General features: G+C 40.3%; 1 protein-coding gene across 2 annotated transcripts; it reads right to left on the reverse strand.

Annotated features, from left to right (window-relative positions):
* Positions 1–1,054: 1,054 nt before the first annotated feature.
* Positions 1,055–26,479, reverse strand: iffo2b (intermediate filament family orphan 2b). 2 transcript variants are annotated; one of them, XM_040159471.1, is made up of 8 exons: positions 25,439–26,479; positions 8,756–8,816; positions 6,769–6,864; positions 4,968–5,138; positions 3,877–4,025; positions 3,110–3,281; positions 2,880–2,978; positions 1,055–1,489 (listed from the first exon to the last, which is right to left on the reverse strand). In XM_040159471.1, the coding sequence occupies exons 1-8, from the start codon at positions 25,912–25,914 to the stop codon at positions 1,256–1,258; spliced, it is 1,458 nt and encodes a 485-aa protein (XP_040015405.1). In that variant the 5' UTR covers positions 25,915–26,479; the 3' UTR covers positions 1,055–1,255. The 2 variants fall into 2 exon arrangements, with proteins under 2 accessions (XP_040015405.1, XP_040015404.1); XM_040159470.1 differs by having other exon boundaries at positions 3,110–3,311.
* Positions 26,480–27,322: the final 843 nt, after the last annotated feature.

The following is a 27,322-nucleotide window of genomic DNA, read 5'->3' on the forward strand; positions in this document are numbered from 1 at the left end:
TATGAATGAGTGTGTGAAATGGTAACTTTTCAAAATGCGTCCTTTGGTTTTGCTTTGAGGTTTCAGAGCCTTTTTTGGCTTTGATAACTTTCATTTATTTGATTCTTTTATAAAAACTAATGCGTTTTGGCCACTTAATATGATATGTGTTGATGTGCGTGAAATAAACTGCACAAGATAAGAACAATGTTTCCCCAGTGAAGTACATCTGAATCAGAGCAATGCACTGCCTGTGCATTAGCAAGTAGCATCTATATTATAGTCACGAATAAAGACATTAGTCCCTTGTTCAGGGGGCACTGTTCCAGTTTTTACTGTTGATGTCCATGATAAAACAAATGTCCCTTACTAAGATTTTTTCACACTCAAACGCACAAGAGGCGACTGCTCAAAATGATACATAGAAAACACCTGCTTTGCTTAAAAGGCTAATCGTACTGGGTTAAAGAAAAACACTGAAGGGTGAAAGCCAGTCTGAAAATAAGGCCAGCTACATTGCATAGAACTTCAGTAGTGCACTGATGCAACAAAAGGCTGCGCTCCTTTGCTCTGTCAACTTTGGCAACCCTGCAGAGTTCCCTCAGAAACCACCAGAACTCCAACACCATTAGTCTCCACTTCTTGTTCTGTCTCCCTGGCAGAAGACAATCTAGATCGCAAATAACCTCACCTGGACTTAAATAACACAAAAAAAAACAGTATTGCAATCAAGGGGCACTGACTTTCTGCAATCTAAAATGAATATTAAAATTTAAAGGATGGATGTACTTTATTTTCTGTGAATAACGTATTTGTTGTTCATCGAACAAGAAGCACAATATGTACTATTTTCAATTCCTTTAGAAAAAAAGGACATTAATAGGGTAAGAATTTGTAGAAAATACTTCTGGGCCAGTTTAAAACATTGTATTTTTCTCTCCCATAAAATGATGTGAAGCTCTGGACAAGAATCCAGCGAGGCAGCAGTGAGGAAGAAAGCACAGCTTGGACTCCATATGCACCCTTTTTCTCTTTCTGAAGTCCCCCCCCCCCCTCCCTCCAGCTCCCACCACTCTCTAACCAAACGGAAACTGTATAAAAGCACCAGTTCTGGGCCTGCGTCAGTGAGCATGACCATCAGAACTTTAACATGTCAAACAGACCCAGATTTAAATTGGTCCACCTCTCTAGCAGGGTGGAGCTCTATACACATTCAACCCCTGTGAAAACAAGGGGTTTTCAGGAGGGGATGGGACAAAGCCCGGCTATCCAGCCATCAACTAATGGACACTTCGGCCTCTGCGTCCTTGTCTGAAATCTCGTCCTGGATCTCATCTGTGTTCCCTGAGTCGCTGCTGGCCGCAGAGCTGAAAGAGGGAGAGTTCCTGCCACCTTTAATCATCCGTCGACAGGTCTCCATCTGCACGTCCAGGCCTCGCTTCATGCTGCACATCTCCATGTACTCATGCAGATGTCGGTTCATGTCACTCTTAGCTGTTGCCAATTCCATCTAAAGAATACGATGGATAAAGCAGAGTGAAGGGTTACACTTTATTTTGCCTTTCCTGTATCTTCCAGTTTAAAAAAAAAGGACTTTCTTCATAATTTCTTATAAAATTAGCTGGTATTTAGCTGTAAATTACAAGAATATTTCCAACAAAGGACTACCTAATTGGGTACTAATTATAATTGAAATGGAGAAAGTGTTAATTCCTACAGTTATTACCTGCTCGTTATATATGAATGTTTAAGAAAAAACTAGGAAATTATGTAGTAGCTAAGTGAAAAATAGGTTATAAACAGAGTTTCATAAAAAGACTGACAAAAATTCTTAATTCTTGATTAGGTAGAAAAAGTGCCACAGTGAGTCTGATGGATATTGACATTTGTTTATCTACTCTTTTTCAACTACCTACTACTACATAATTTCCCTTTTTTTTTCTTAAAAACTAGAATATAATGAGTGGGTACTTAATAACTGTAGTAACTAACACTTTCTCTTATAATTAGCACCAAATTGGAGAGGCCTTTCTTTGAAATTATTCTGTTAACAACTAAATTCCTTATGGTTCACTTTTTTTAAAAGCAAGGCATAGCTTTATTAACATTTTAAATGCATTAACATTTTAAATTTTTTTTCTAATTTTTCCCTTGACTCAGAAAAAAATACTGAAACACCCTCCAGGTTAGTATTTCAAAATAATATAACTGTTGAGGTAGTACGACTTGTGTAATCATTAAAACCTCAGGTGCACAAAGAATTTAAAATGGTACCTTTTAAACTTGTCTGTGTCTAACTGAAAAATTGGAAAGACCCTCCTTCAGCAAGAAGAAAAAATACAATACCCTCCCTCTCGTTTGATTTTTTCATTTCCAACCCTAATCATTTTTATACAACCCCTAAGGAAAGAAATGAAAGATGGAATATTTCCTGGACTCAGTGTTGTTTACATTTTTATGTGCTTTAATCTTGGTGTGTGATAGCAAGTAAATTCTCAGGGTTCAAAAGCATTTTGGCTGATGGATTTCAATGACTTTTACATGACTTAGAACCAGTTTTCATGACCAAACACTGTGATTTCTGTGCATACAAAAAATAAATATGATATACTAACCCCAATAACGTCCAAGTATATTTATATACAAGAGGACTGGGCGATAATTCAGTATCTTTTATAAGAAGTAATATGATCATATTATGTTGTAATTGTAAACTTCTGCTGCCATAATGAAAAAGTAAAAGCAATTCTTAATAAACACTAAACTACAAAATGAATTATGTAAGGTTTTGTTTTACATCCTATTTCACACACACACACACACACACACACACACACACACACACACACACACACACACACACACACACACACACACACACACACACACAGGTTGTCTACCTCGATCTGGCCGATGGTCTCCTGGTACTCCTGCTCTCTGATCTTAAATAGCGACTCTGTTTCATCAATGAGGCTGCCAAGACTTCCATCCTGGGAATCCTTAGAGAGCACAGACAGAGGCCTCATTCATCATGCATGAGTAGATGTCTTACACAGCACCCACAGCAATGATCTACGCTCTGACTTGTATATATACGGTGCAAAGGACCATAAATGCAGACAGGACTCACTGGATCAGCGGCTTCACCGTTGCCCTCGCAGGGGCCGGTAGTTGTGCAGATTGGAGCAGTGATGGCGTACGGCACGTTGTAGTTTGCGAAGTCCTCCCACAGCAACAGAGTCTCCTCGTTTTCCTCCCACGTCAGACTGTCACAGTCGTCGTCGATTTCGAATGTCTCGCGCCTGGCAACAAAGGAGTTATCTGAACAATGTCTGTGTAGGACAAGGCCAGAGAACGGAGAGAAGAAGAAGAAAGAGGGAGGGCAGGAAGGAGAAGAATAACAGCCACCAGATTCAGCATAGGTCACATGCAAAGAGGGTGATGCACTTTTAAAAAGGATGAATGGTGGAAAGGAAAGATTTTATAGAAACCGACAGCAGTCAAGCATACTATATAGCCAGAAAACTTTCTTTTAGAAATATTTTAGGGGTACGGGATTAGAACATAGGCTAATCCAAAACAGCCAATGTTTGTAAGAGTGAACAAAATTAGAGAGAATTCAAAAAATAAGCACTGTGGCCTTAACAGAGCAAATGAATGCCCACAGTGTTAAAATCAGCTGAGTTTTGCTAAATGAGCATAGTGTGTGTTAGATGCAACACTCCATATAAACACTAGAGGAAGAAGAAGGAATATACAGAACAATTCCATCACAACAACTTTGCAGGAAACACCTTTGCTGGTATGGTGCATCTGCAAAACATATTCAGTTTCATTCAGAGCCTGATTCTGGTGTGTGTGCACTGTGGCTACATGTGTGTGTCAGGTGTCGCTTACAGCTGGTTGAGCATGCGTTTCATTTCGTCCGTGATGTTGAGCGACCCGGGGACCTCCTCCTCTGACAGGCTGGGCTCGGCGTCCATTTCTGAATTCTCCTCATCAGACATCGCCTTACGCTCTTTCTTCCTGCAGCACGCCATGGCGCCCTGCAAAGCACGCACGGAAACATAAACACACACACTTCTGCCTGAGGATCCAAGATGAACCCGACGAACCCTGAAGCAAAATGCAAAGGGGGCAGCTGTAGTTTGATTTATTTTTTCACCTTATCCTTGGTCGTGACCACTGTGCTCATCAGAAGCCAGTAAGCTATTTTTGTGAAAGCTGTACACAAGCATTTTCTTTTAATTGTTTATTCAACTGGGAAATGCAACGTATATAGGTTGTCTACCTAAAGCTAATTTGTAGTCCTCGTCTCAGGTTATGTTTCAAAGTCAGGTTAAAGGTACTAAACAAACAAGAGGATAAGACAGAATCAAGATTTAAAAAAAACCGCAGAGCAGATAAGACTGTTCATGTGTTTATACATGTGTCTATGTATGTATTGTACATGCTTAATTTACATTACTCCACAGATGCAGCACTTTTTGTGCAGAATTTTTCTTATTAATAGTGTAAATGTAAGAAATTTAATTTAAGGCAGACATATAACAACATATGACATAAAAGAAGCTTCCAGCTTAATGTACAGTAGATTAATACTTGGGCTATAGCCAGAAATGTCGGTGTAATGTGATACCCTTGTGTGAAGAGTCCACATCAGCATTTCACTTTTCAGTGTGTGTGCTTGCATGTATGTATGAGTCACTACTGTATGTATTCTGAATGTGTATGTTGATATGTTTTACCGAGTGTATTTGCGAACATGCAAACATGCGGTCCTGCACCTTTAGAGGGGTCACTCGGTACATGATTATGAGCGGGTGAAAAAGCAACAAAGTCACTGCACATATTCGGCCACCGGCAGCTCCGATTTCATTTATACAGTGCTGACCGTTTACTTCAGAAGAGAATTCTTTTTTTTTTTTTCAGCGATTCCTGTCAGCTCCTCTGACAAACATTGGAACAGCGGATGGATGAATACCCACCTTCTCTGGGAGCGACCTGACTGGACTGACGTTGAACATCTTTGTCATGTCCTCTGAGTTGCGTTGCTGAGCCACATCGCACAGTTTGGCTGTGATGTCGATCCGCCGGCAGATGTCCATGTCCACCCGCCTGGCTTTCTCTTGAATCTTGGAGTCCAGGTCAGACATTTGCTGCATGGAAATAGTTAGAGCTTTTAGAGTGACATATATAATCCATACGCCTTCTCACACTGTATAAACTACGGTATGTGAACTTGATTCATTGCGGCAGGCAACGACTAACATCAGCTGATGTTTTATCGTTATATTACATCTCTCAGTTAGATGGTGTTGGTGAACTCATCTCCCTATCAGTGCCTGTCCGCTGAGCATTTAAACCACTTAGTAATGTTGTATGGAATGTTTAAGTTTCACCTTATATTTATTTATCGTTTTTGGCAGCCTTTAGTTTAAAGGGTATTCTGCCGTCAGTTTACTCTGCGCAAAGAAGTACTACTCTGCCTGTGAAAACTGTTAATGTACAGTGACTCCTGTTGCTTTGGTGGGAGTAAATAACCCCAATGATGTCATCGGGGTAATTTTTTCCTCAGATCTGGTTTGAGACTTAGAATATATAACAGAAAGCCGAGGTTACAAACAGAAGTTGTTTACTATACCTAAACTATAAGATTTAATCTGTCTTGTGTCTGCCCCCAAAATTTATCAAAACTTTATAATATGGACCCCTTTAATGTGCCATTCTACATTGCTTCTTGGATGCAATTTCATTCATTGTATTATAATCAGGTTTTGTTTGATTCTGATCTTTTGACAAATTTTGTGTTTCTTGTTTATACTGTGAGTCTGTAACTGACTGGCCAGTGAACTCTTGAAATTTTTATCTCAAAGAAGTTTTGTGGGTTAAATAAAGATAACATTAAAAAACAATATTAAAAAATCCATCTACTGTATTTACAGCACCAAAACCATAATTTTGCACAGGTATTTTGTCAATATAGAAAATATTCAAAAATATTCTGTTCATATAAGATTTAGTGGGGCAGATATGGACCGGGCAAACATCTCTTACACATTATTTATGAGACCACTAATTTTTCTGGGCAATGACAAGAGAGCCACTACATCCAAAGACACATCCATAGCCACAAAATACAGGATGTCTAACTACTACTAGACATAGAATAATCTACACATCATAAGAGATCCACTTACCCAGCTCTGGATTCACAGAGGGGATGAAGTAAAGCACAGAAAATAACATGAAAAATCTACAATGTACAGATGCCAAAGGGAAGATAAGCACGACAAACAACAAAGCTATCATAAAAACAAAAACATCATCCAACTATATTTATCCCTGAGCAAGCACAAGCTGTGACTGGGCCCACCACAGTATATTACAACTGTATATCCCACTAGAGCAGACCTGCCAGGGAACAATACGGGGCTGAACAGAACAGGAAGTGCTCTTGATCTACAGCCGCCATTTCGGCTATTTTCAATGAATGCTTGTCTTGGAGGCTTTCTTGCATTATATTTTTATTCCTGAATCCAAATAAGGAAAGAAGGAAGGGTGTGTGTTAAGTATTATTCTTCAGACCTGTGTAAATGACAACCTCCATCGGAATGATGCTTAGGAGTGTGCAGGAAAACAGTTATACATGCTGTGAACGCTGCTGGAACACTTGACACGATTGCTTTAAGTATGGGAGTCAACTCAGCACTTTTTGTACAATGCGAAAGCTTTGTCAGACTTGGGGAAGTGATTATGACCACACCCTAGCGCCAAACAAATACTTACATCGCTCATCAGGCTCTTGAAGACCACGAGTTCTGCCTTCAGTCTGTCCACCTTCTCGCTCAGATCGTTCTGGACCTCTGATGACCGCCGGGCACTCTGAGTGAACATCACATTGAAAGATATAAAACAAGACACATAAAGGAAAATAGAAATCCTAATACGGTTAGTGGAATGTACGTTTTCACACATAAACTCTGCTTACCAAAGTTTTTGAATTAAATTTGTGCAATAACCATTTCTAAACTGGTGTAAATCTTGTATTAAACACATTCAGGTAGATTTTAGGTTTAGGTTTATTGACAAGACTTCAATACATCTGCAAATACAGTACAACATATTAGACTTTGTCAGGGAGAGAACGATAAAGTCCTGGACGTATTTCCATTGTTGTAGCTGGTGTTTACACAGTCCTCCATCCTCATCAAGACAGCAAGAGACAGTCCAACATTAAGACATTAGAAAATACGGCTAAAGAAAGTAGGTCATATAAAAAAAAAAACTGATAAAATCTTTTCAAAAGCATACAAAGTAAAAGTGTTAAAGACACATTAAAAGGCATCAACACTGGTTGTTTGACATAGTTCAAGATGTAAATATCAGTGGATTAAAATGTAGCTACAGGTCCAGTAGATTAAAGACTGACCCTGGTAACATTGTGATAAGGCCCATTTAAGCAAATGAGGAACTCATACTGTTATACTGTTTTATAAGATCAACTTGGTTACTGTTTAGCTCAGTACCCAGAGGTCATTGTTTAGTTTCCTCTTCCTGATGCAAACGTGGGCCTTGGCTGAAAGCATTAAGTAATACAAAAAACACAAAAAAGACTGGAAACGAGGGGAAACAGCTAGCCATGCTCTGTCTGAAGGTAACAAAATCTGCCTACTAGCGCCTCTAAAACTGACTATTTTACATGTTATATCTCATTCGTTTAATCTGTTAAAAAAAAACCCAAAATGTTAAAATATCAGGTTGTTGTTTTAAAATATCACATTCACTGCCAGGCCTCATTAACATTAATCTAAATAACGGAGCCCTAATTATTGTAACTTTTAAGATACCTAGCTTTTCATAGGAGCTTTCAAAATAAACTATTCCCATAATTTCAACATTCAATGGATGGCTATTGTATTTAGCTAGTAAACATGAGCTCAGAAATTTAAAGTCTCAATTTTACAAACAAAGACGCAAAGGATTATTAACCCTGTTTAGTCAAATCTGTCACTGGTAAAGTCCCAGTTTTTGCTTCTGTATTACGTCAGCACACAGTAACAGTCCTATGGCTCCTGGCCCATAACAATAGCTGGCTGTTTGCATTGAATTTACTATGTGTGAGCAGATTTTCCGGCTCTCCCATACACAGCAACATCTGCCTTTGCGCTCTAAAATGTTAAAGCCCATGGGGGGAAGGCACTCCACCTCTCTATCTGGGGGTTTTGCTGACCCAGAATCCAAGACAAACCCACATGCTGTCACCGATTGATTTGTGCAAAAGCAGAAAGAGGGAAGGATGCCGATTAGATGAGGTACTCACACCAGCGGGGATTGCGTACGTATTGTTATATAGCCTCAAGGTGTGACACATTCATTTGATTTTGCCTCTACATTTACTTCCGTTTGCCTGCTCTGAACAGTAACATAATGGGAGACTGCTGGTGATATTTGTCTAGGCCAGCTGACTCCTTTTGATGGGTTTGTAATATGTTTTTTCTAATCTGACACACATTATCCTGGCTGTACAGTAGCTGCCCCTAGTTCAGCTCTCCTGAGTCCAGACTGCATGAAACACCATGAAGAACTGAGCTATATTTAAATGCTTGTGCATGTGCTTTAGTGGCTATTTTGAAAAAGTATGTGTACACTCTCTTCCCCTCAGATCTTATTTGTGCTCCTCTTCTGCGTGTGGTAAAATGACCTTTAGCAAGACTTCAAATAGTCTGTGCATGAGTATGTTAATGGCATAAATTTTATTTCTATGTTTCCCAACCTGCTGCAGGGATTCCACCATGGACTCCAGCTGCTCCCGTTTGGACAGCTCCTCCTCCCATCTGCAACACAGAGCACAGAGGTGGGTCAGTTACTGCTGGCCCTTGTCCCTTGGGGGCCACTAGACAGGGTAATGGTACTTTTGTGGGGATAATTCCGCCATCTCTGATTACAAAATGCCCTTGACAGTGTGGGTTGACACCCACTTCCCACTCCTGTTTTCAATCTTTTGTCTCTTTCCTCTTTTGTACAGTCATCTTTAAAACCCCACTGCCTCAATAAAAAACTAAAGAGAAGAATAGAGTCCCATCCCATCCAAATACAACAAACATTGCTCATGAATAGTTCCTGAATCTTTGAGTGACTGCAGAGCTCTAACACCAACCCAAAAGGGTGGAGTATCTCTGCAGCAGCCTGAATTCCTTCATGCTAACTGCTTCATTCCTCATGAAGTCACAGGAGTGGGAAATCAAAACAAAGGAAAATCTTTATTCCTGCTTTTAACAGAGATAAAAACGTACAGAGCTTAACATGTAATAAAGCTACCAACCCCAGTGCAAAGCCATTCATAGCAATTCCAATATTTACTGGAGATAAGGTAGGCTGAATTATTCATCACATCATAGTCACCAGTTAAGCACACAAGTCCCAGTAAAACAAGCAGCTCACATTATTGGTTTAATACAACTGCAAGCAACAGAAGATGACAACAGACTAAGAATCTAGCGGCTCTGTGCTTTCAAGTATGACAATGCTAGCGTGCTGAGGTTAAGCAGGTGTAGTGTTTACCAAGTTCACCATCTTAGTTTATTGAGCTAGCATGCTAATTCTAGGTAATCAGCTGCAAAAGTAAAGCTGAGGCTGATGGGAATTAGTTTCTATGAGTGTTTTTTGTAAAACAAAGTATTGGACAAATTTTTGGCCTGATGATGGCGTTAGATGAAAAATCAAGGGATTACAAAAGTTCATGCAGAGGGGGACATATTACCATTCTTAAAGCCATGCCTCTACCATTGCTAAAAATAAGTGCCAGACCCCCCCGGGCTGCAAGCTATGATTAGCAACATGGTTCTCTTTTCCTCTGGTGATGGGTCATATCACCCTTGTTCAATATGGCAGCTATGTATAAACAAAATGAGAAGCCTCTTTAATTGCCTTGCACTATGTATCGCACACAAGGCAAAGAAGGCTCAGCCTGTACTGCATCAGTCAGTTCAGCATGCTCCTAATACACAGTCATCTTGTTCCCTGGGAGATGAGACAGCAAGGATGCTGAGTCACGGACGCTTCTCAAAAGACAGTGTGAGGTTCAGAATGGAGAAGCAACTCATTCACTAATATGAAGTACCCGCACAGTGTCAGACACTCATGATGATAAGCCTCTGTGGCCCACATGCATGATGACAGTGGATGATAAAAACAGATGGGGTTCTCTGTGTGTGTGTTCGTATGTGTGTGTGTGTGTGTGTGTGTGTGTGTGTGTGTGTGTGCGTGTGTGCGTGTGTGTGTGTGTCTGAGAGAGACTGGGTGAGCCATTGGGAAAATTTGCACGTACTGGTGTAAGTAGCGCATGCCTGACCATATATGTTTACTGGAAGGGAGAAAGCTGACATCTGATCACCACTACTGACTTCTGGCACATGAGCCTTTACCATGGAGAAACACAAACACAACCAGAAGTCACTTTGGCATCAAAACATGCGTCACTAGAGATTCACTTTCTCTACAAAACTCAGTTTGTTTCCATTCAGGACCCACTGAATGTACACTGTCTAATTAGAGAGAAGTATTCCTTGGCAGGGCGCGCCAGCTCACACCGTGATTGAAGTCTTGTTCTAAAAAATGCTGGCAGTGCTGCTTTACTGTGTCCACAACACTCCGCCTGTCTGCCGCAGGACTCCAGCTACGGTCACTGGAGTTCACAACTGCATCACATCCTATGCAGACACAAATCCGTTTGTCACAGCATCTGCATCACTTGTGCTGTCGCTTCCTGAACGACTAAAACAACTTTTTCTGTAATGGGTGATAACAGGGCAAACATGATTAAATTGACCTACTGATGGAGGGAAAGCCTCTCTCTGTCAACAATATGTCGGGGCTATTTATGTCATCTATCAAGGGTAATGGAGTCATTGAAGGACCAACTGCTTCCACATTATTTGGAGCAGATACAATCCAACAGTCCATAAAAATCAAATGGAAAATCACAGACAGTTTTCAAGCAACTAGATAAAAATGGCTAATCCAAACAAAGATGGCACAACAGCAAAGCCAAGGTATCCTATCTGACCCCTCTGCCATAGCTGTGGTTCTGGCTTCCCTGTACCTTTGGCATGACTCAGTCAAATGAACACTCCCGGAGTCTCCTTACAAGGACAAAGACAGCAGGAGGGTTGGAGCCTGTGTCAACTCATAGACATCTGTTTACCGCCAGACATATCCTCTGCAATCTCGCTCTAATAAGTCAAAAACTGTGGTTTTTCACATGTGTTAGCTCAGCCTACAAAGCCAACTGAAATTGCAGCAATAAATGAAGTGGTTTCTTTTTCATTTTTGGGAGGCAAAACCAAAATTTAATGATGGGAGTTTTGTATTTGCCACATAAAGATACTTTCATTTTTTTTCATTGAGAAACTTAAAAGCCTTTTTAAGAATGAATCATCTTTGTTTTGGGGTTATCCAATCCAACCTCACAATGAACATCAGATAATTGTTTTCTTAAATCAGTATTGCATCCTTGAATGCAGTAGCACATAAGTAGAATTGTTCAAATTAAATTCATAAAAAAATTCAGTGGAAGCAAAAAAACCACGACTGCGTGTTTTGTGATGCATGAAAAGCAGTCATTTAAGAGGAGACTGCATTGCAACGCTGTGGGTGTCTCACATCAAACACACATTTTCTCATACAATTTTTGTCTGTTGAACAATAGCATTCCTGCAGAGCTTGCCAACTAACACTCCCTGCTTTGTGTGGTATGTCTGGGAGTTACGCTTGCATGCGAGCTGCCTCAGTGTTTTCCCATCACTGCGCCTAATGACACAGAACAGTCTTTACACAGCATGCACACATCCAAATCTGACGCACTCATGTTCTCGTGCTTGATTCTTTTTAATGACAGTGCTCATGGTTTTATGGCACTCATAGTGACTGCCAGAATCAAGGTGATGAAGGGTTAAATATTGGAGGTGACTATCAAATTACTAATTGTTATTTTATTAATCAAATGCTTATCTGATGTTCAGATTCAAAAGCTCTTACGGTGTGTCCACTATACTGTTGTGAACAGGTTGTAAATACCAGAAGGAGCACAGGGAAAACTTTGAGGTGTGGTTGCGAATCATTCCATAAAGCTTCTGTTGCTAATAAAAAAAAAATTGAGTCAGACAACACCCTCTTTAAACTATATGATGCACTGGAAAGTGTTACTTTTACGAGTGGAATTTCTTTGTAACCAGACAGCAAATTAAAAGCTTGAAATACATACATACAGTTAGAGATCATATTACACGCCTTGTAATTAATTTAATTTATTCAATTTCACCCTCAAGTTCCTGCTATTCCTCAAACTATTTGTTCTAAACTATTTTCTGGGGTCGAAATGTAGCAGTGGTCCTTATTTACCTGATGTTTTGTTCAAACAATTTTTGATACTTTGGTTTTTGGATATTTAACGTTACATGAATGTTGTTGTAATATTCTATATATGATCAATTTTAAGATTTTTGATGAATAGTAACACTTATGCCCTTATTTACCTTTGTCATTTTCTAATGCGTTTCAAATCTTTTGATAGTGTGATACCTTAAAGAAAAAATGCTTTCTTTGCTTATTACCTGGATGGCAGTGTGTGTGTTTGCTTAATGTGTTTCATTCACCAATTGACATAAATTAATTTGTCCTCTGATTGTATAAATTACCCAAAATCTACAGTATGTATATATATTGAACTGTTGTGATGCTTGTCCATATGAAGAAGGGTTAGGGCGTCTTTGTAAAGTAACTGGATACAAATTATTATTTGTAAAACATTACTGTGTTGTAATAATATTATCAAATCAAAACAAGTATACCTTAGCCTAAATAGTGATAAACCTAGACCTTAGACCTGAGTCTGAACAGTATAAAGAGATTTTAATAGCACCAATATAATTAATTCTCATGAGGGCAGGCAACAGTGAAACAGGAAGTGTTACATGATAACCGATTGAAGAATCAATACATCTGGCTACATGCAGGACAAACACTCCCTTTCAGCTGAGCTGCTCGTATGAAATGAGGCCACTGACAGCTTTGATAAATCATGTCTGAGAGTCCAGAGCGCACGTGATCCCTCCCCTGGAGCTCTATAGGTGTCTATATAATGTCTTCTCCATGAAAGCGGCATTCCCCATCTTCTACATGCAGTTATAAAGTGCGCAAGTGGGCACCATGATTTACTTTTCAGCACAGATTCTCTCAATAATCTTGGCTGGATAGAAGGAGCATGATGGGAGGCAGCATTTGTGGCACAGAGATGTGAAAAAGTGAGCAATGTGACGCTTTCCTAGGGAAAAAAAAGGGGAGGTATGACCACAGTAAGCCATCGATTGAATGTCATGATGCTCTAATCTATACCTCCCCAGACTCCACAGAGAAACATGTGTGGCGTGGTAATGATGCAGCGATGTGAAATGGATCGGGCCTGCGGGTAAAACAGCCCAGGAGCCCACCGTCTGGCTGCTCGGGGGTCTCTGCTGATGAGACAACATGCCAAGGTCAGCGCTCATTTCATTTCTCTGCTCCACCTCCTTCCCTGACCTCAATCCATATCCACGACACAAGCACACACACACACACCAGTTTGTCCTCCATCACCCCATCTTCTCAAGACATCTCGTGTCCATGGAAACGGTGCCATCAACGTGCATTCGATGTGTACCCTGATTAATTCTGGGCTCATTCAATCATGTAAGCCGGGCACAGTGATTCCTCTGCTTTATGTTCCACGAGCGCGGCCAGTCTTAAATAATGGCCTCCTAACCCACACACCACCAGGCACAGCAGGAGGACTGTCGGTGTTGCTGAGTGACCACAGACATTTTCCCAAGCCACCATTGTCATTGGCCCTCAGGGAGTGAACAAATATTGCTAATAGCTAATATAGTGGACAGTGTTGAACACACTATCTGTGATAGTTTATTGACTGCTCTAAATCTTGTTTTCCATGTCAGGAGATTTTCATTTTTTGGTAACCTTTTAAGTCACAGATTATAAGAGCATTATAAATACATCCAAAGAGCATTTTCCACTCTGTGGATTTTATATTATATGAAATTATTGGCATCTCCAGAGTGTGATCCATGCACCAGTGTAGTATTAGGTTATATTATCACGTGGTTAGGAAAGCCAAGAAGTCTCTGGGTTTCGAAAATGATAAATAATTAGATGAGAATATTTGTTCTATCTATCTATCTACTGTATACAGAGTGTATACTCAGTATACACAGAGTATATACTCTGTATACACTCATCAAGCACTGTATTAGGAACACCATACTAATGCTGGGCAGAGCCTCCCTTTGGTCTCAAAACAGCATCACTTCTTAGTGGCCTGGATTCCATAAGATGTTGGAAACTTTCCTTTGAGGATCTGGTCCATGTTGACATGATTGTATCACATAATTTCTGGAGATTTCTCAGCTGCACATTCATGCTGTCAGTCTCATGTTCTACCACATCCCAAAGGTGTTGTACTGGATTCAGGTCTGGTGACTGGGGGGGGCACTGAAGATCACTGAACTCATTGTCATGTTCATGAAACAAGTCTGAGACACTTTGGGGAAAATTGTGGCTATATCGGGTTGCACATTGTCAGTAGCGATATTCAGATAGGCTGTGGCATTCAAACCATGATTGTCTGGTATTAAGGGGCTAAAATTGTGCCAAGAAAGCATTCCCCACACCACCACCACCACCACCACCACCAGCCTGGACTGTTGACATAAGACATGTTGGGTCCGTGGATTCATCCTGTTGATGCCAGATTCTGACCCTACCATCTGCTGCCTCAACAGAAATCCAGATTCATCAGACCAGGCTATGTTTTTCCAGTCTTCAACTGTCCAGTTTTGGTGAGCCTGTGTCCACTGCAGCCTCAGATTTATGTTCTTGGCTGACAGGAGTGGAACCCATGTGGTCTCCCGCTGTTGTAGTCCATCCGCCTCAAGGTTTGACATGTTGTTCATTCTGAGATGGTTCTCTGCTCACCACAGTAATTAAGTTTGGTTATCTGAGTTACCGTAGCCTTTCTGTACACACAAACACACACTGTATATATACATATACTATATACATTTTCAAATAATCTGTCAATTATTTTGTTGATTAATCAGTTAATCTTTTTGACAGTAAAATGTCAGAAAACAGTAAAAAGGTCCAAGGCGAATTCTTCAAATGTCTCGTTTTCTCCGAACAATAGTCCAAAACCCAAAGATATTCAGCTTACAGTGATAATAACACGGAGAAAAAAGGCCTCACACTGGAGAAGCTAGAATTTATTAAAATCCACTGTAACAATTAGTCAATTATCAAGATTTCTGCAGATTAATTTTCTGTTCATCAATTTATCAAATTTATTTATCAAATTCTTTTAGCTTGTATCTCATTAGCATTCGGGTCATTGAGGTAACCATGAGTTTCTCTTAAAGATAATTCACCGGCAATATCTGAAAATCCCACAAGGTCCTTTAAAAAGACTTACTGAATCTTGTGTATCTTACCCATTCATAGAAAAGAAAAAAAACAACAACTGCTTTTTGTTCGCTGGAAAAGTTCTAGCATATTATCTGAAAGATACTGGTTACTTTTACAGTTAGATATTATTTATTCAAAACAAAAGGTAGCCAGAAAACATGTGGCAAAGGCAAAAATGTTGAAAATTGGTCTGAAGTAGCAGAAAAAGTGAAAGTTTTAGTTTGTGAATTATAGTTTACCTTTTATGAAAAATGTGAATGTGTATGTACGTACGTGTACTGTGTATGTTCATATTTGTATACTATGCGTATGTGCGTGTGTATTTATTTGTACTGTACCTGCATACTGTAGGCACCATACTACTGCCCTTATCTCGCAACCTTTGTGGCAACCTTCTTGTCAGGTCTTTTATCTGTCTTTATGTGTACTTTATATGTTTATCTGTTTGTGGGGGGGTTAAATAAAGTATAGTAAATGTCACCATGCCACTTCCTAAGAAGCTACTGTCATAAATGTCTCTTCCCATGAACAAGACTGGTTTAAAATAAACTTAAGACCTTCGGGTTGCGAAACATGACAACAGTCAGCTTTCCGGGAAAATACGATGACTGCATCCTCCCGTCTCTTTATCAGTTTGCACAGCCCCCATTCATCTAAAGGCTTTGGGAACTGTTAGAGATGTGTCTCACTGAGCATTTTCCCAGTACGAGACTGTTTCTTCAGGGGGGAAGTACAAAGAGCTTTGATCAAAAGCTAGGAGGTTCAAGAGGAGAACATTCCTCAGGGTTATTCAACTCATGAATGGTAATCTGATGAAACATTTGAATTTATGCCTTTTTTTTTAATATAAACTTGTACTTTGGTCTTTTTACTTTGCATTACCTTCAGTTATATTTAGATATTTTGAGTATTTTCAACATGTCTGTACCAGGTTAAGTAGATACATACATATGAATTTTCAGCGCCACCTATTTTTGCCATTCTCTCAATGGGATAAAAATATTAAGTCCTCATATTATGAGCAAACATATGACTCGTGTTTGGGTTTTTGACTGGTACTGTATGTATGTAACTATGGGTTTATGTTAGTAGATATATGTGGATGTTTACTATATACAGTTATGAAATATGCAGATAGTTAACTACTAACATAAATATACATAAAAAAATACGCTCCTCACATTTCTTTTTAAAAATGATTTTCTTTATATATTTATGATTATTTTTATTATCATTATTATTAATTTATGTATTTAATATGTGAATAATTGTCGAATACTTATGTTTATGTGTATATACAGCATATGTCTGCATGCATGTCTATCATTATTTTTTCTCTGCTGTTATTTCTTTTTTGTTTTTAATGTAAATAAGGAAAATTTAAACAAATTATTTTTCACAAACAAACTCACCATGAGTGCAGCATATGTTCAACTAATGTTGTAATAATTAATTAATAAATAATAATAATTCATAAATCATGAGCAGACAAAACGTCATATTGTATATAATCTACTGTAAATCCTCGCTCAGTGAAACTACTTTTTCTTGGATTTCAACGTGGAGCTCTGAGAAGCAAGTTGAGGCAGAACAACAACACGGAATAGCTGCAACACAACAGGGCAACATTAAAACAAAAATATAGCCTGGGCATAAACTATGTTCCTGATGTTCTTTGGAACAAGGTGAGACTATAATTACCTCATTAACACTGATCAAGGCATCTATCTGAATAGAGGGTTTGGTACAAACTGTTGTAACATGTGTAATCCTACATCCTGACCAGGCCCCACAACGTGTTCATGCGGACGTTTCTCGACAATTTGGGTGTGAGCTCAACATGTTTGCACTGTGCACATTATCTAATTGCTTAACCCCCAAAGTCTGTCCTAGCCCTCTTTTCTCTAGCTTGAGGGATGCTGCTTTCAGGTTAGCTTCAAACTGTGTTGGATTAGTGAGAAACACATGTTGTTTTTACGTATAATTACCAGGCGTTTCCAACTAATAGGTATGACCTTAGAGCACCCTGAAAAAAAAATGGATAATTGCTTTCAAAAGGGAACTTATGTAAGAGTTTGTAATAGCAAACTCTTACATAAGTTTACATATAGGGACATGCAAAGTTGTGAAAACACTCAAAATGTAATAGTTTATTTCTGTTTACAATAACTGGCAGCTAAATGTGTTTGTTGGCAGAATGGGCAAAAGAGTTTCTTTCTCATCAGTCGCTCTTAAGAAGGACTGATAAGACCGAGGGTGACAGAGCGTCGTGACAGAAAATCAGTTTTCCCTGCAGTCTCCAAATCTAAAATGAAACTGACCCCACCCATCTTACAAAGCGCACTACCGTGCTGTTGTTTCATTATGTTCCCGCTGATTTCATTTACTGCAGTACACATTATGCTACTGTCATAATAGCTCTAGGCCCCTGGCTATTTATTTAACATACAGTACAAGTATCAGGCATTTAACTGCACAAAAAAAGACATAACTTGTAAAACCACTTTACCTATAGGGAGCTAGCTGGCTTCCCCCACAATCCTATAATGGGGGCTTTGAGTTGGATTTTCTGCCTGACAAATGACATGGATTTGTCAGGTTCCTTTAAAGTGTAAGAGCACAAACAACGCCCTGCATGCCCAGGCCATGGTAGGGTGGAGCTGGACTGGGAGGGACATCCCTTTACAGAAGAAAAGATGATGAAGATGTTCACTTTGGGCACAGTCAAATTATTCGAGATTATGTAACAGAGCTGTGAGACATCACCACTAGACAAATATCTTTTGTAGCTCTCTGTACACACACCTGGAGGATGAACCCCAGAAGTGAATATAAAACTGGCACCGCTCTATTCAGAAGAAATCTGGTTCCTTGACCACAATAATGTTTCCATTAGTCATGTACAGCCAACTGAAACAACCTGCCTGGGGGCCAGATCCAGCCCACCAGATAGTTTCGTCCCTCACATATTTAGAATTTATTGTTATATTTTCACATTTTGATTTTTGGTAAATGGACTGCATTTATATAGTGGTTTTATGTGTCTTTCATCCTCATCCATTACATGTGACAGCATAGTTTGGAGACCCAGAGTTTGATACCCCAGATGTACAGCATTTTTACAAAATAGTGAAAATCCTACAACACCATTAAACGCCCAATCTGTAAAACTTCAGCTATATAAGTGACAGGTGTATGAAATAACTTTGATATATAGCTTAAATATATGCGTTCTTCTGTTTCTCAACTTGAAAATATAGACCTGTTTTATTGTTTACAAACATTATTGATATAAAAAAAACCTTTACACTACCAGAAAACAGAAATAAACTGTTAGCATCTGTATTGAGAGACCTGTCAATGACTTTGGTAGCGATAAAAAGTTCCGATCCTGTGTTGGTACATTTTTGTTTAAACTTAAATCGTGTATTGCTCCTTTAACATAACTCTTTTTTTTTCTTCTGTAAGTGCCATAATGAAAAGGATACCACAGGAGATTAACGCACTTTATCTGTTAATACATTAACCTTTCCAGAGAGCTCAGAGGAGAGACACATCTGGTCTAGTTTAATGTCAAGCATGCAAGAGACAGACTTAATACCCCTGTCAAAACTCACATACCTCTCTGGCACATGCATTGTATACTGTCCGAGGATGTGTGTGTGTGTTTGTTTTTGAAGGTGTCTAGCAAACCAACATTTCCTCTGAAATAATAAGCTTTTGAAATACAGAGGTTATTTAGTCTGCATGCTGTGTCAGCACATCCAGACCTTTAGAATAGCTGCAATAACTTTTCAGACAGAGCAGGTCTGAACAGAAAGGCAAAAACACTTGTTAGATTTATTAAGTCTGATGATTATGGACTTAGCAATAACATTTATCTGACCTAGCAAACTGCACATCTCCTGCTTTGCTTCTGGCCACAGCTGCTGCAAGGCATAGCAGTGCTTTTCCAAGACAATCCACCAACCAAACCTGCTGTACAGTCAGTTTACTCCCCATATGCAGTCAGTGCTTACGAGAGACAGATGCATCCCTGCACTTTTATATATGGCAAAGCACCACTGCTCTCAGCTGTATTGATACCCATGAATAATCAACCACAGCTGCACAGCACAGCAGCAGCTCCAGACACAAGCACTGAGAGAACAAAGGCACAACAAACCAGAGGGGGGACACATTCCCATCACTGTATCATCCAGATTTTCCTTCCAGTGCAATCAACAGTGAGAAAGAGAGACCAAATTTTCATCTTTTTTTCACAGCGGTTACCACATGTGTTGGATTTTTCTTGTGCAGTGCTTTCCAACCTTGTTGGCTTGTGGCCCTTTATAGCCAAACATTGCCTACTCACTCTCCCCATAACAAGTTGCATATGTGTTTCAGCTGTGAGCAGTGAGCAGTTTACCAATGCTTCAACATTTCACAAGAAAAACAGCAATGATTTGAGGAAATCCAGAAAAATTAACATTTTGTGTTGTAGAAATGTACTCTTTTCTTCCTCTTTTCCTCACTTGTTTATTATTTCAGGGACCTGCAGATCTTGTGACTCATCTGACCCCACAGGTACCACTGCTTTAGTGAGTATTTACAGCAGTAGCATAGTATACGGGATTCACTCAAGATAAACTACAGTTCCCATGGCATCCAGTGAAATAGTCCATGGACATCAATATATGGTAGGAATAAGCTAAATCAGTAGCCTTGTCCATGTTTCCACTGGGGACAATCCAGGTTTGTAATGGTGATTATATCTGCAAAATGAACACTTGATCGAAGCAATGAAGCTGACCTATAATAATACTGGAGAGTGCCATTGCCTTGGAAAATACAAAAACATGCTGTGAGCTCAAAAGAAGAGCACCATACAGACGGGAAGAGGGAGTAAGAGAGACACAATATAAACTCCAATCTGGAGCTCAATGGCCTTAGTGAACTGAGCTCTCTCTCTGTCTCTCTCTCTGTATCTCAGCAGCAGGAAGTCTTCTACTTCGAGAGGCCCCAGTTCAGCACAGCGGCTGCGTGCCAGGATGCTGTGCAGGGCTGGCTGGAGGTTGGGGCCTACGGAGCTAGGTGACGGCTTAGAGAAAATCCCTCTCCTGAAAGGACGGCCTGGATTAAACACGGGGCGGGTCAGCAGCAAAGACAGACAGGGGGAGGCTAAATAGCACATTAATATGAAGCACGTTGCACTTCATAAGGAAATATGATATTTGAAACACAATGCAGCCCTCAGCTCTGGAATCACAGTTTACTTCACCCTGTAATTAGTTAGTTCTTTATTACAATAAGCCCGACTCTTACTTTCAAAGGCGATGCTCAACTCTTCCTTTCACCTCTCTTAAACACAGGAATTGAGATCAAAGCCTCAGGAAAAAGAATTACAGAATTTTAATTGCATTGATCCACACGCAGCTAAATTCAGCTGTGCCTGAATTATTCATGTAGGAAGAACATGCCCGGGAGGCCCAGAGACTGTTCTGGTTCACTATACCCCCTGTATCACCCACACTGTGATCCAGCAAGACAGTTGTTTGGCCTCTGCTCTGGGATGGGATAGACAACCAATTAGGGGAGCCCGGAGCAATGACCGGGGATCTCTGCTTCTAATGCTGGCCGGGGCAGAGCTTGTAGCTGATGTGTCCATTCGCACTAACGTATGACTAAAGCACTGCAGTAAGCGTAGTACCTAAAGAAAATGGTGTAATACTGTAAATTACACTGCTCTCTGCATCTCTTGCTTGCTGTCTGTGCAGTCATTTCAATAGTAGCTGTCCATAGCGTCCTTCTACAGCATCTCCATTCCACAGAAATTCATGTAAACTACAGTGATATCTGTTTAAATGAACATTGAACTATCAGGTATCTTTATTTATATGGAAAATATATTAGCATATTACTGCAAGTATAACTGCTGTTTTTTATTCCCGATCTGTCTGTTTGTGTAGTAATCTGCATAATGGGTAAAGCTGTCTGCAATATCTCTGCACTAAAAGTAGAACATGTAAATGTTAATCAAATGGACACTTTGCCCTCTTGGCCACATTAAAGTAGCTGTCACAGGAAGCCGGACACAGCTTCTGTTGTTAGTTAACATATGGTGTGCTGACGGCTGTCAAATACATTCGTCAATTTCAGCCACTGTTTTCACGGCCCCTTAAGCACTATGGCATGCTGGTGGCAATTATTGTTAGGGACTCACTGACCCCCCCCACGTGATACATTTCACAGTGATGCAAGAGGGTGGGATGAAAACAGTATGGCTGAGAACACTGGCACTGACCTTACCCATTTTCCTTTGCACGGTCGTTTGTCAGTGTGAAAGGTATGTAACCTCACAGTCCAGCCACCGAGGCACTAAGTGGACGTTCATATAAGATGGCTGTCGGATTAATGAAGCCTATCCTCGGACAACTGTATGTCTATGTACTGTGTGTTTGAACGTGAGAGAGAGAGAGACAGACAGCGTGTGTCTGTATGAACAAGCACACTTTTGCATATGATGATAATGGTGCATGAATATAACAGTGTTCTGAAAGCCAAAGAATCTGATAAATTAGTTAAGAATGTGGACTAAATGGCTTAAAGAGCTTTCCCAGATCAAGAAATACACCCAGCGTCTTTGAAAGGACCATATTGTTCTCTACCAAAAGCATATCGTATAATGTAGAGGACTTAATTAAGCACCGATCTTTTCTGCTCAGGAAAAACAGCTAACAACTGTACAGTAAATGGTTGAGGAAATAGCTGAATGGAAATAAACAGCAGACAAGAAACTTATTTCTACTATTTTGGGACAGTATGATTCAATCTGAATTTGTGTCTTTGTGTATATAACAAAACTGCACTTTTTCCAGAAACAAAACAAATCAGGAGGTTACAAAAAACACCCTACAAAAATTCATTTGATAATATGAAGAACAATAAAGACTTGTCTGAAGAGAGAAGTTATCAAGTCAGTACACACAGCATAGTTCTGAAGTATTTTCTTAGATGATTTGCTGCAAGAATTAAACCTTTAAATGGATTAAAGGCATTTGTGTCAAATTAAAGACAAATATCATCCATTATCAGTTGAAAAGTCTCTTACTCAGATTTTAGATTCTTAAGTATGTGTTTCATAGTATTATAATTCCACCTACAATTTACAACTGCTTCAAAGTTTTTTTTTTGTTTAGTTCACAGCACTATACAGTCTGATGCTGTAGCTATCAGACATGATGTGCACATGTCCACATGCATGATTATCTTAATTACTGAAAAATCCATTAGCGGTGCACAGTAGGTGCACTCGTTTACAAATGTGAAAATGTTTTTCTAACTTTAAAGCTACTTAAGAGGACATTCAAGGGGGAAAAAAAATTCAGGGGCCAAAAGCATACCAGCTTCCAAAATGTCGTAAGAAACATTGTGAGTTTCGTCTTGGGGAACACATTTGCAAAACTGGCCCCTAATTTTTTACATTTGTGGGTCTATATTGTACATCTATATTGTCTGCTTAATGCTGGCAAGTTTTTTTTTTCCATTACACTGGTGCCTTTCATGTATTCAAGCACCCTTATGAACTGACTTCAGAATACAACTTCATAAGCGACTGTGTTACGAACAATGTATGACAAATCCCACCCTTTTGCCTGAGGCTCAGAATATAGTCTCTTGATCAAAAAGAGCTGTACTGTAAAATGACAGAACGTACAGAACTTTGTACTTTATAGTATGAATGCAAGTGGTCAAATCAGAAACGGACCAGCTGGTCATTCATCTCCTTCTGTGTGTCCGCATTCGTAAAGATTTAATAAATCACCAGGGCGGTGTGGGAGGAGGGGGGGGGCTCTGCCGGGATTGAGGATGCTTTACAAAGCAGTCTACATGACATAGAGAGGAGTGGAGGGGTGGAGGGGCTGTGGAGGAGTGGAGTGCAGGACGAAGGAATGGTGGAGGACAAAGAGCACAGAACAGAGAATGCATGGCAGGATGAGGCTCGGGGATTGAATGCTGAAACGTGACTGTAGTAAAGAGGATTTAGACTGGGAGACGGAGAGAAAACAACTGGGTAGAGAACTCAGGGGTGTTGCAATGACTGGGCTCAGAGCAGAGAAGGAAAGAGAGAGCCAGGGAAAGAGATGGATTTCCATGATTACTGGCCAATAAAAGGGGGCTAGGAATGTGTCTTAATCCACAGCTCTCTACGTGTAAAAACACTGCAAAAAACGTGTCTGACTCTCAATACTTGTCTCACTGAAGAAAAATGTAAAATGTAATGAAAACACAACATATACAATGCCTATAAATGTATAAATAATGAATAAATAGTACAGAAATCCTGTTCTTTCCTTTTTTGTTTACCAACAACTCAAAAACCTCTATTTGGAGGCATTATATACGTAAAAAGAGTGAATGCGCAAAGAGAAGTAACTGGATATATTCTGCTAACTAAAACCCTAATTAAAAAGCAACTGAGATGGCTGTTTCAATTACTTATAAAGTCAAGAACTCCACTTATTGCCTAAGGGGATCCAAATTTTTGAACTCAGCTGCAGGAATTTTTAATTCGGCTGCTGTCCCAGCCACTGCCGTTCATCTTCTCAAGCAGAAATGCACAAAAAAGGATATGCTAGTTACCGGGAATGACTAGACAGGATATCCAGTTTCCCAGAGGAGTGGGAGAGCACACACATTCTGTGTCACTGAGTCAGTGTGCTCACAGGGAAGTCAGCATTCGTCATAGCCGACCTCACCAAGCAGATGCAGGCCTATTAAAATGCCTCTCTGCTTGAATAATGAAGGCAAAAACAGAAGCAGGCGGTTGCTTGGCATGTCTCCCTCCGGTAGCCATCCAAGCCGGCCAACAGTGACGTGAGTCAGCTGGGGACGCTGGAATGAGTCCTCAAGGAAATGCAATTAATATGACTAGAGGCGAGGAACAATTGGTGGAGAATTAACCAAGCAAAGGAATTTCCTCAAAAGTGTGTGAGAAACAGGATCAGTTCAATCCAGGATAAACGTCTTTGTGTAAATGCTGAGCAGCCACGTGAAACACTACCTCAAGTGTACGCTATCACTGTGATGTCTGTCATCTCTCCACCATACTGTCAGATGAGCATTTGGAGACAGTGGCTAATCACAACCACATGGGAAGAAAAAAGAACACTGATGTTAGAAGTCATAAAGTGATGGGTAGATGAAAATAGCTCCATGATCCCAACTATCAGGTGTCTCAAATGACTCCAAAGTGACGGCCAAAGGGGCCATCTTCAAATGTCCTGTTTTGTCCAACCAACAGTCCAAAACCCAAAGATATTCAATTTTCACTGATGTGAAATGGAAGAAATCAGTCATTCATTGCACTGAAGAAGCTGGAATGTTTGGCTTTTTCTGTTTAAAAATGACTTATTCGATACATTGAAAATAGTTTCTTATTCATTATCTGTCTATCGACTAATTGTTTAATCTCTAGTGTGAACTATTTAACATGTGAAAAACGAGTTTATCTTCAAGAGCAATATTGATTATGTGTCCAGATCTAATGTAGCACTACAACTTCTTGGCTTATAAACTGCTACATCTACATAAACGGGTCAACCCTTGACCTTCTTGCAACTGAGTGACTGGAGTGTGGACTATAACCTGGGCTTGGATATTCCCATAGAGTTCCCACAGGGACTTTAATCGTGTCTGTGATAGTCTCTGGTAGGTGTGTGGTGACATTTTGGACTTATTTTCAATTTCGTTCTTACCTCTGTGTAGCTACTGTGAGAGCAGTGACAATAGGGGCCCACAGCTCATCGACAGAAAAGAAATGTATACAGGCTCATATTAATTTGGATGTATCCTGGCCTAAAATTGATTGTGCCACTATAGAAACAGGCTCTAAATTGCCAACTTTGTGGGGGAACTATCAACAGCACATACATCACATTGGTGCAGTCAGGTTGGCTTTCCTCACCTTCTCTTGTACTCGTCCCTCTCCCGCTTGACTTTGGCCAGCACGTTATACAGAGCCCTCAGTTCTGGGGTGATGGTGTCTATTTGGACCCCAACTCCGTCCGGATGCGTCCACGTCACCCCGGGCCCGTGCAGGGTCTCAAAGCGCTCCCCATGCCTCCGGACGTGGGTGAAACTCCAGATGGTTCCCGGCAGTCGCGACTGGGGACCGTCCGTCTGCACGGCAACTTCGCGGGTGTAAAGGTGGCGGTACTGCGGTCTCTGCAGAGCCTGCTGCAGCTGGCTCTCCAGCAGTTTGTTTCTCCTCTCAAGTTCGTGGACTTTGGCAAGGAAGCAGCGGAATCGCAGGTTGAGGGTTTTCAGCACATGGATGTTGGAGCCCAGGTCATTTCGCAGGGCGCTGGTCACCGCGCCCGACCCGGCGGGGACGTTGCTGGCCGTACCGGGAGGAGAGTCGGAGAAAAACAGCGAGTTCATGTTGGTAAACAAGAACACCCGGTAATCCAACTGTGACTATGTCTGGTTTGGATGTAACAACGAAAGCTTGTTTTTTCTTTGTTTTGTTTTTGTTTGTTTGTGTTTTATCTCTGCATATTCCTTCACAATCCCACTCCCCCAGGGCGAGTTTCTCCTCACAATGCAGATACTGAGAGTGACTGGGCGGCTGGAGATGGGGTGGCCATCACTGTCCCTGCTGGATGTTTACCCCGAGATATTAACATGGACCCCCGCAGCATGGGTGTTCAAGAGCAAATAATAAAGCCAGAAAGTCCTTTATGAGGCACCGAGGGCATCATCTCCCGAAGCAGCCAGAGGTTTGACGCAGACCGCAATCGGCACCAGCTTTACTTTCCGTCAGCCTCATCTCCGTCTCTGCCTCTGCCTTGTCAGGAGCAGCTGACGCTGTGCGGGTTCATATAGCCAGTCACCAGAGGACGACGGTCCACCTCCTTTCCTTATCATTCCCCGTTTAATGGTGCTCTATTCAGTCTCCGTGTGGTGCGGTGGAATGGCAGGATGCGGGACCGCAGAGCCCGGCCTCTCCGTGGTTTGCACGGATCATGTTGCAAAGTGCTAAACTAGGCACTATCACTTTCATGAGCCCCTCCCACCTTCCTTCCTCTCTCGCCCCCCGCCCCCCCCTCTCTCATACCCACATAGACAGCAATGAGAGGCATCACATCCCGACTGAAAACATAAACACAAACCTAATTAATAGCATAAAGTAGACACCAGTGCCTTTCCACTTAATTTAGTTTTACACATTATATTGAGACCTGTCATTTTATGGATTATTTAACTGATGAACGATGAACTTTCACCACAGTAATGACACCAAATTTCTACATGGACTCACAGTATAATTGCATACTTTTCTATTTAATCACAGTGTATTCTTCTCCATTATATTGAAGGATATTATATATTTATGTATATGTATATATACTTCAAGTGCACTGTGTGTCTTTTTACGTCTGAGCCCCTTCAAAGACAAATTTCCTTTGCCTTGTAGTGGGCAATAATGTTTTCTGATGATATGTATATATAACATATTATAGCCTATATTGTTTGTACTACAATATAAATAAGTACATATAGGCTGTGTCATATAATCTATATAGACTAAATATACACACATACAGTATCTTCTGAATGTCACTTTGCTCTGAAATATAAGGAAACTGCAGTACTGGTAAAACCTTTAGCATATACATATACATTAATACACATGAAGAACATTTCTATATGCTGGCCAAAGTATTGTACTGCATATAGCTTTCTTGTTCCAATTTATTGCAAAGTTTTTTTCTATATATTATTTACTTTCCTCTACTAATCTGTACATTTATATCACTTTCTACTTTTGGTTTATGAAGTTCTACTA

This window comes from Xiphias gladius, chromosome 21 (assembly GCF_016859285.1).
Source record: "Xiphias gladius isolate SHS-SW01 ecotype Sanya breed wild chromosome 21, ASM1685928v1, whole genome shotgun sequence".
In the NCBI taxonomy this organism is placed as follows: Eukaryota; Metazoa; Chordata; class Actinopteri; order Istiophoriformes; family Xiphiidae; genus Xiphias; species Xiphias gladius.

What these genes read in the sequence shown, in the direction of transcription:
- iffo2b (XM_040159470.1), bottom strand. Translation starts at nt 25,914, where the DNA reads ATGAACTCGCTGTTTTTCTCCGACTCTCCTCCCGGTACGGCCAGCAAC. An exon ending in AGGGACGAGTACAAGAGAAG is followed by an intron (nt 8,817 to 25,438) that starts GTGAGGAAAGCC and finishes TCTGTGTTGCAG; the next exon opens with ATGGGAGGAGGAGCTGTCCA. An exon ending in TGGTGGAATCCCTGCAGCAG is followed by an intron (nt 6,865 to 8,755) that starts GTTGGGAAACAT and finishes ATGTTCACTCAG; the next exon opens with AGTGCCCGGCGGTCATCAGA.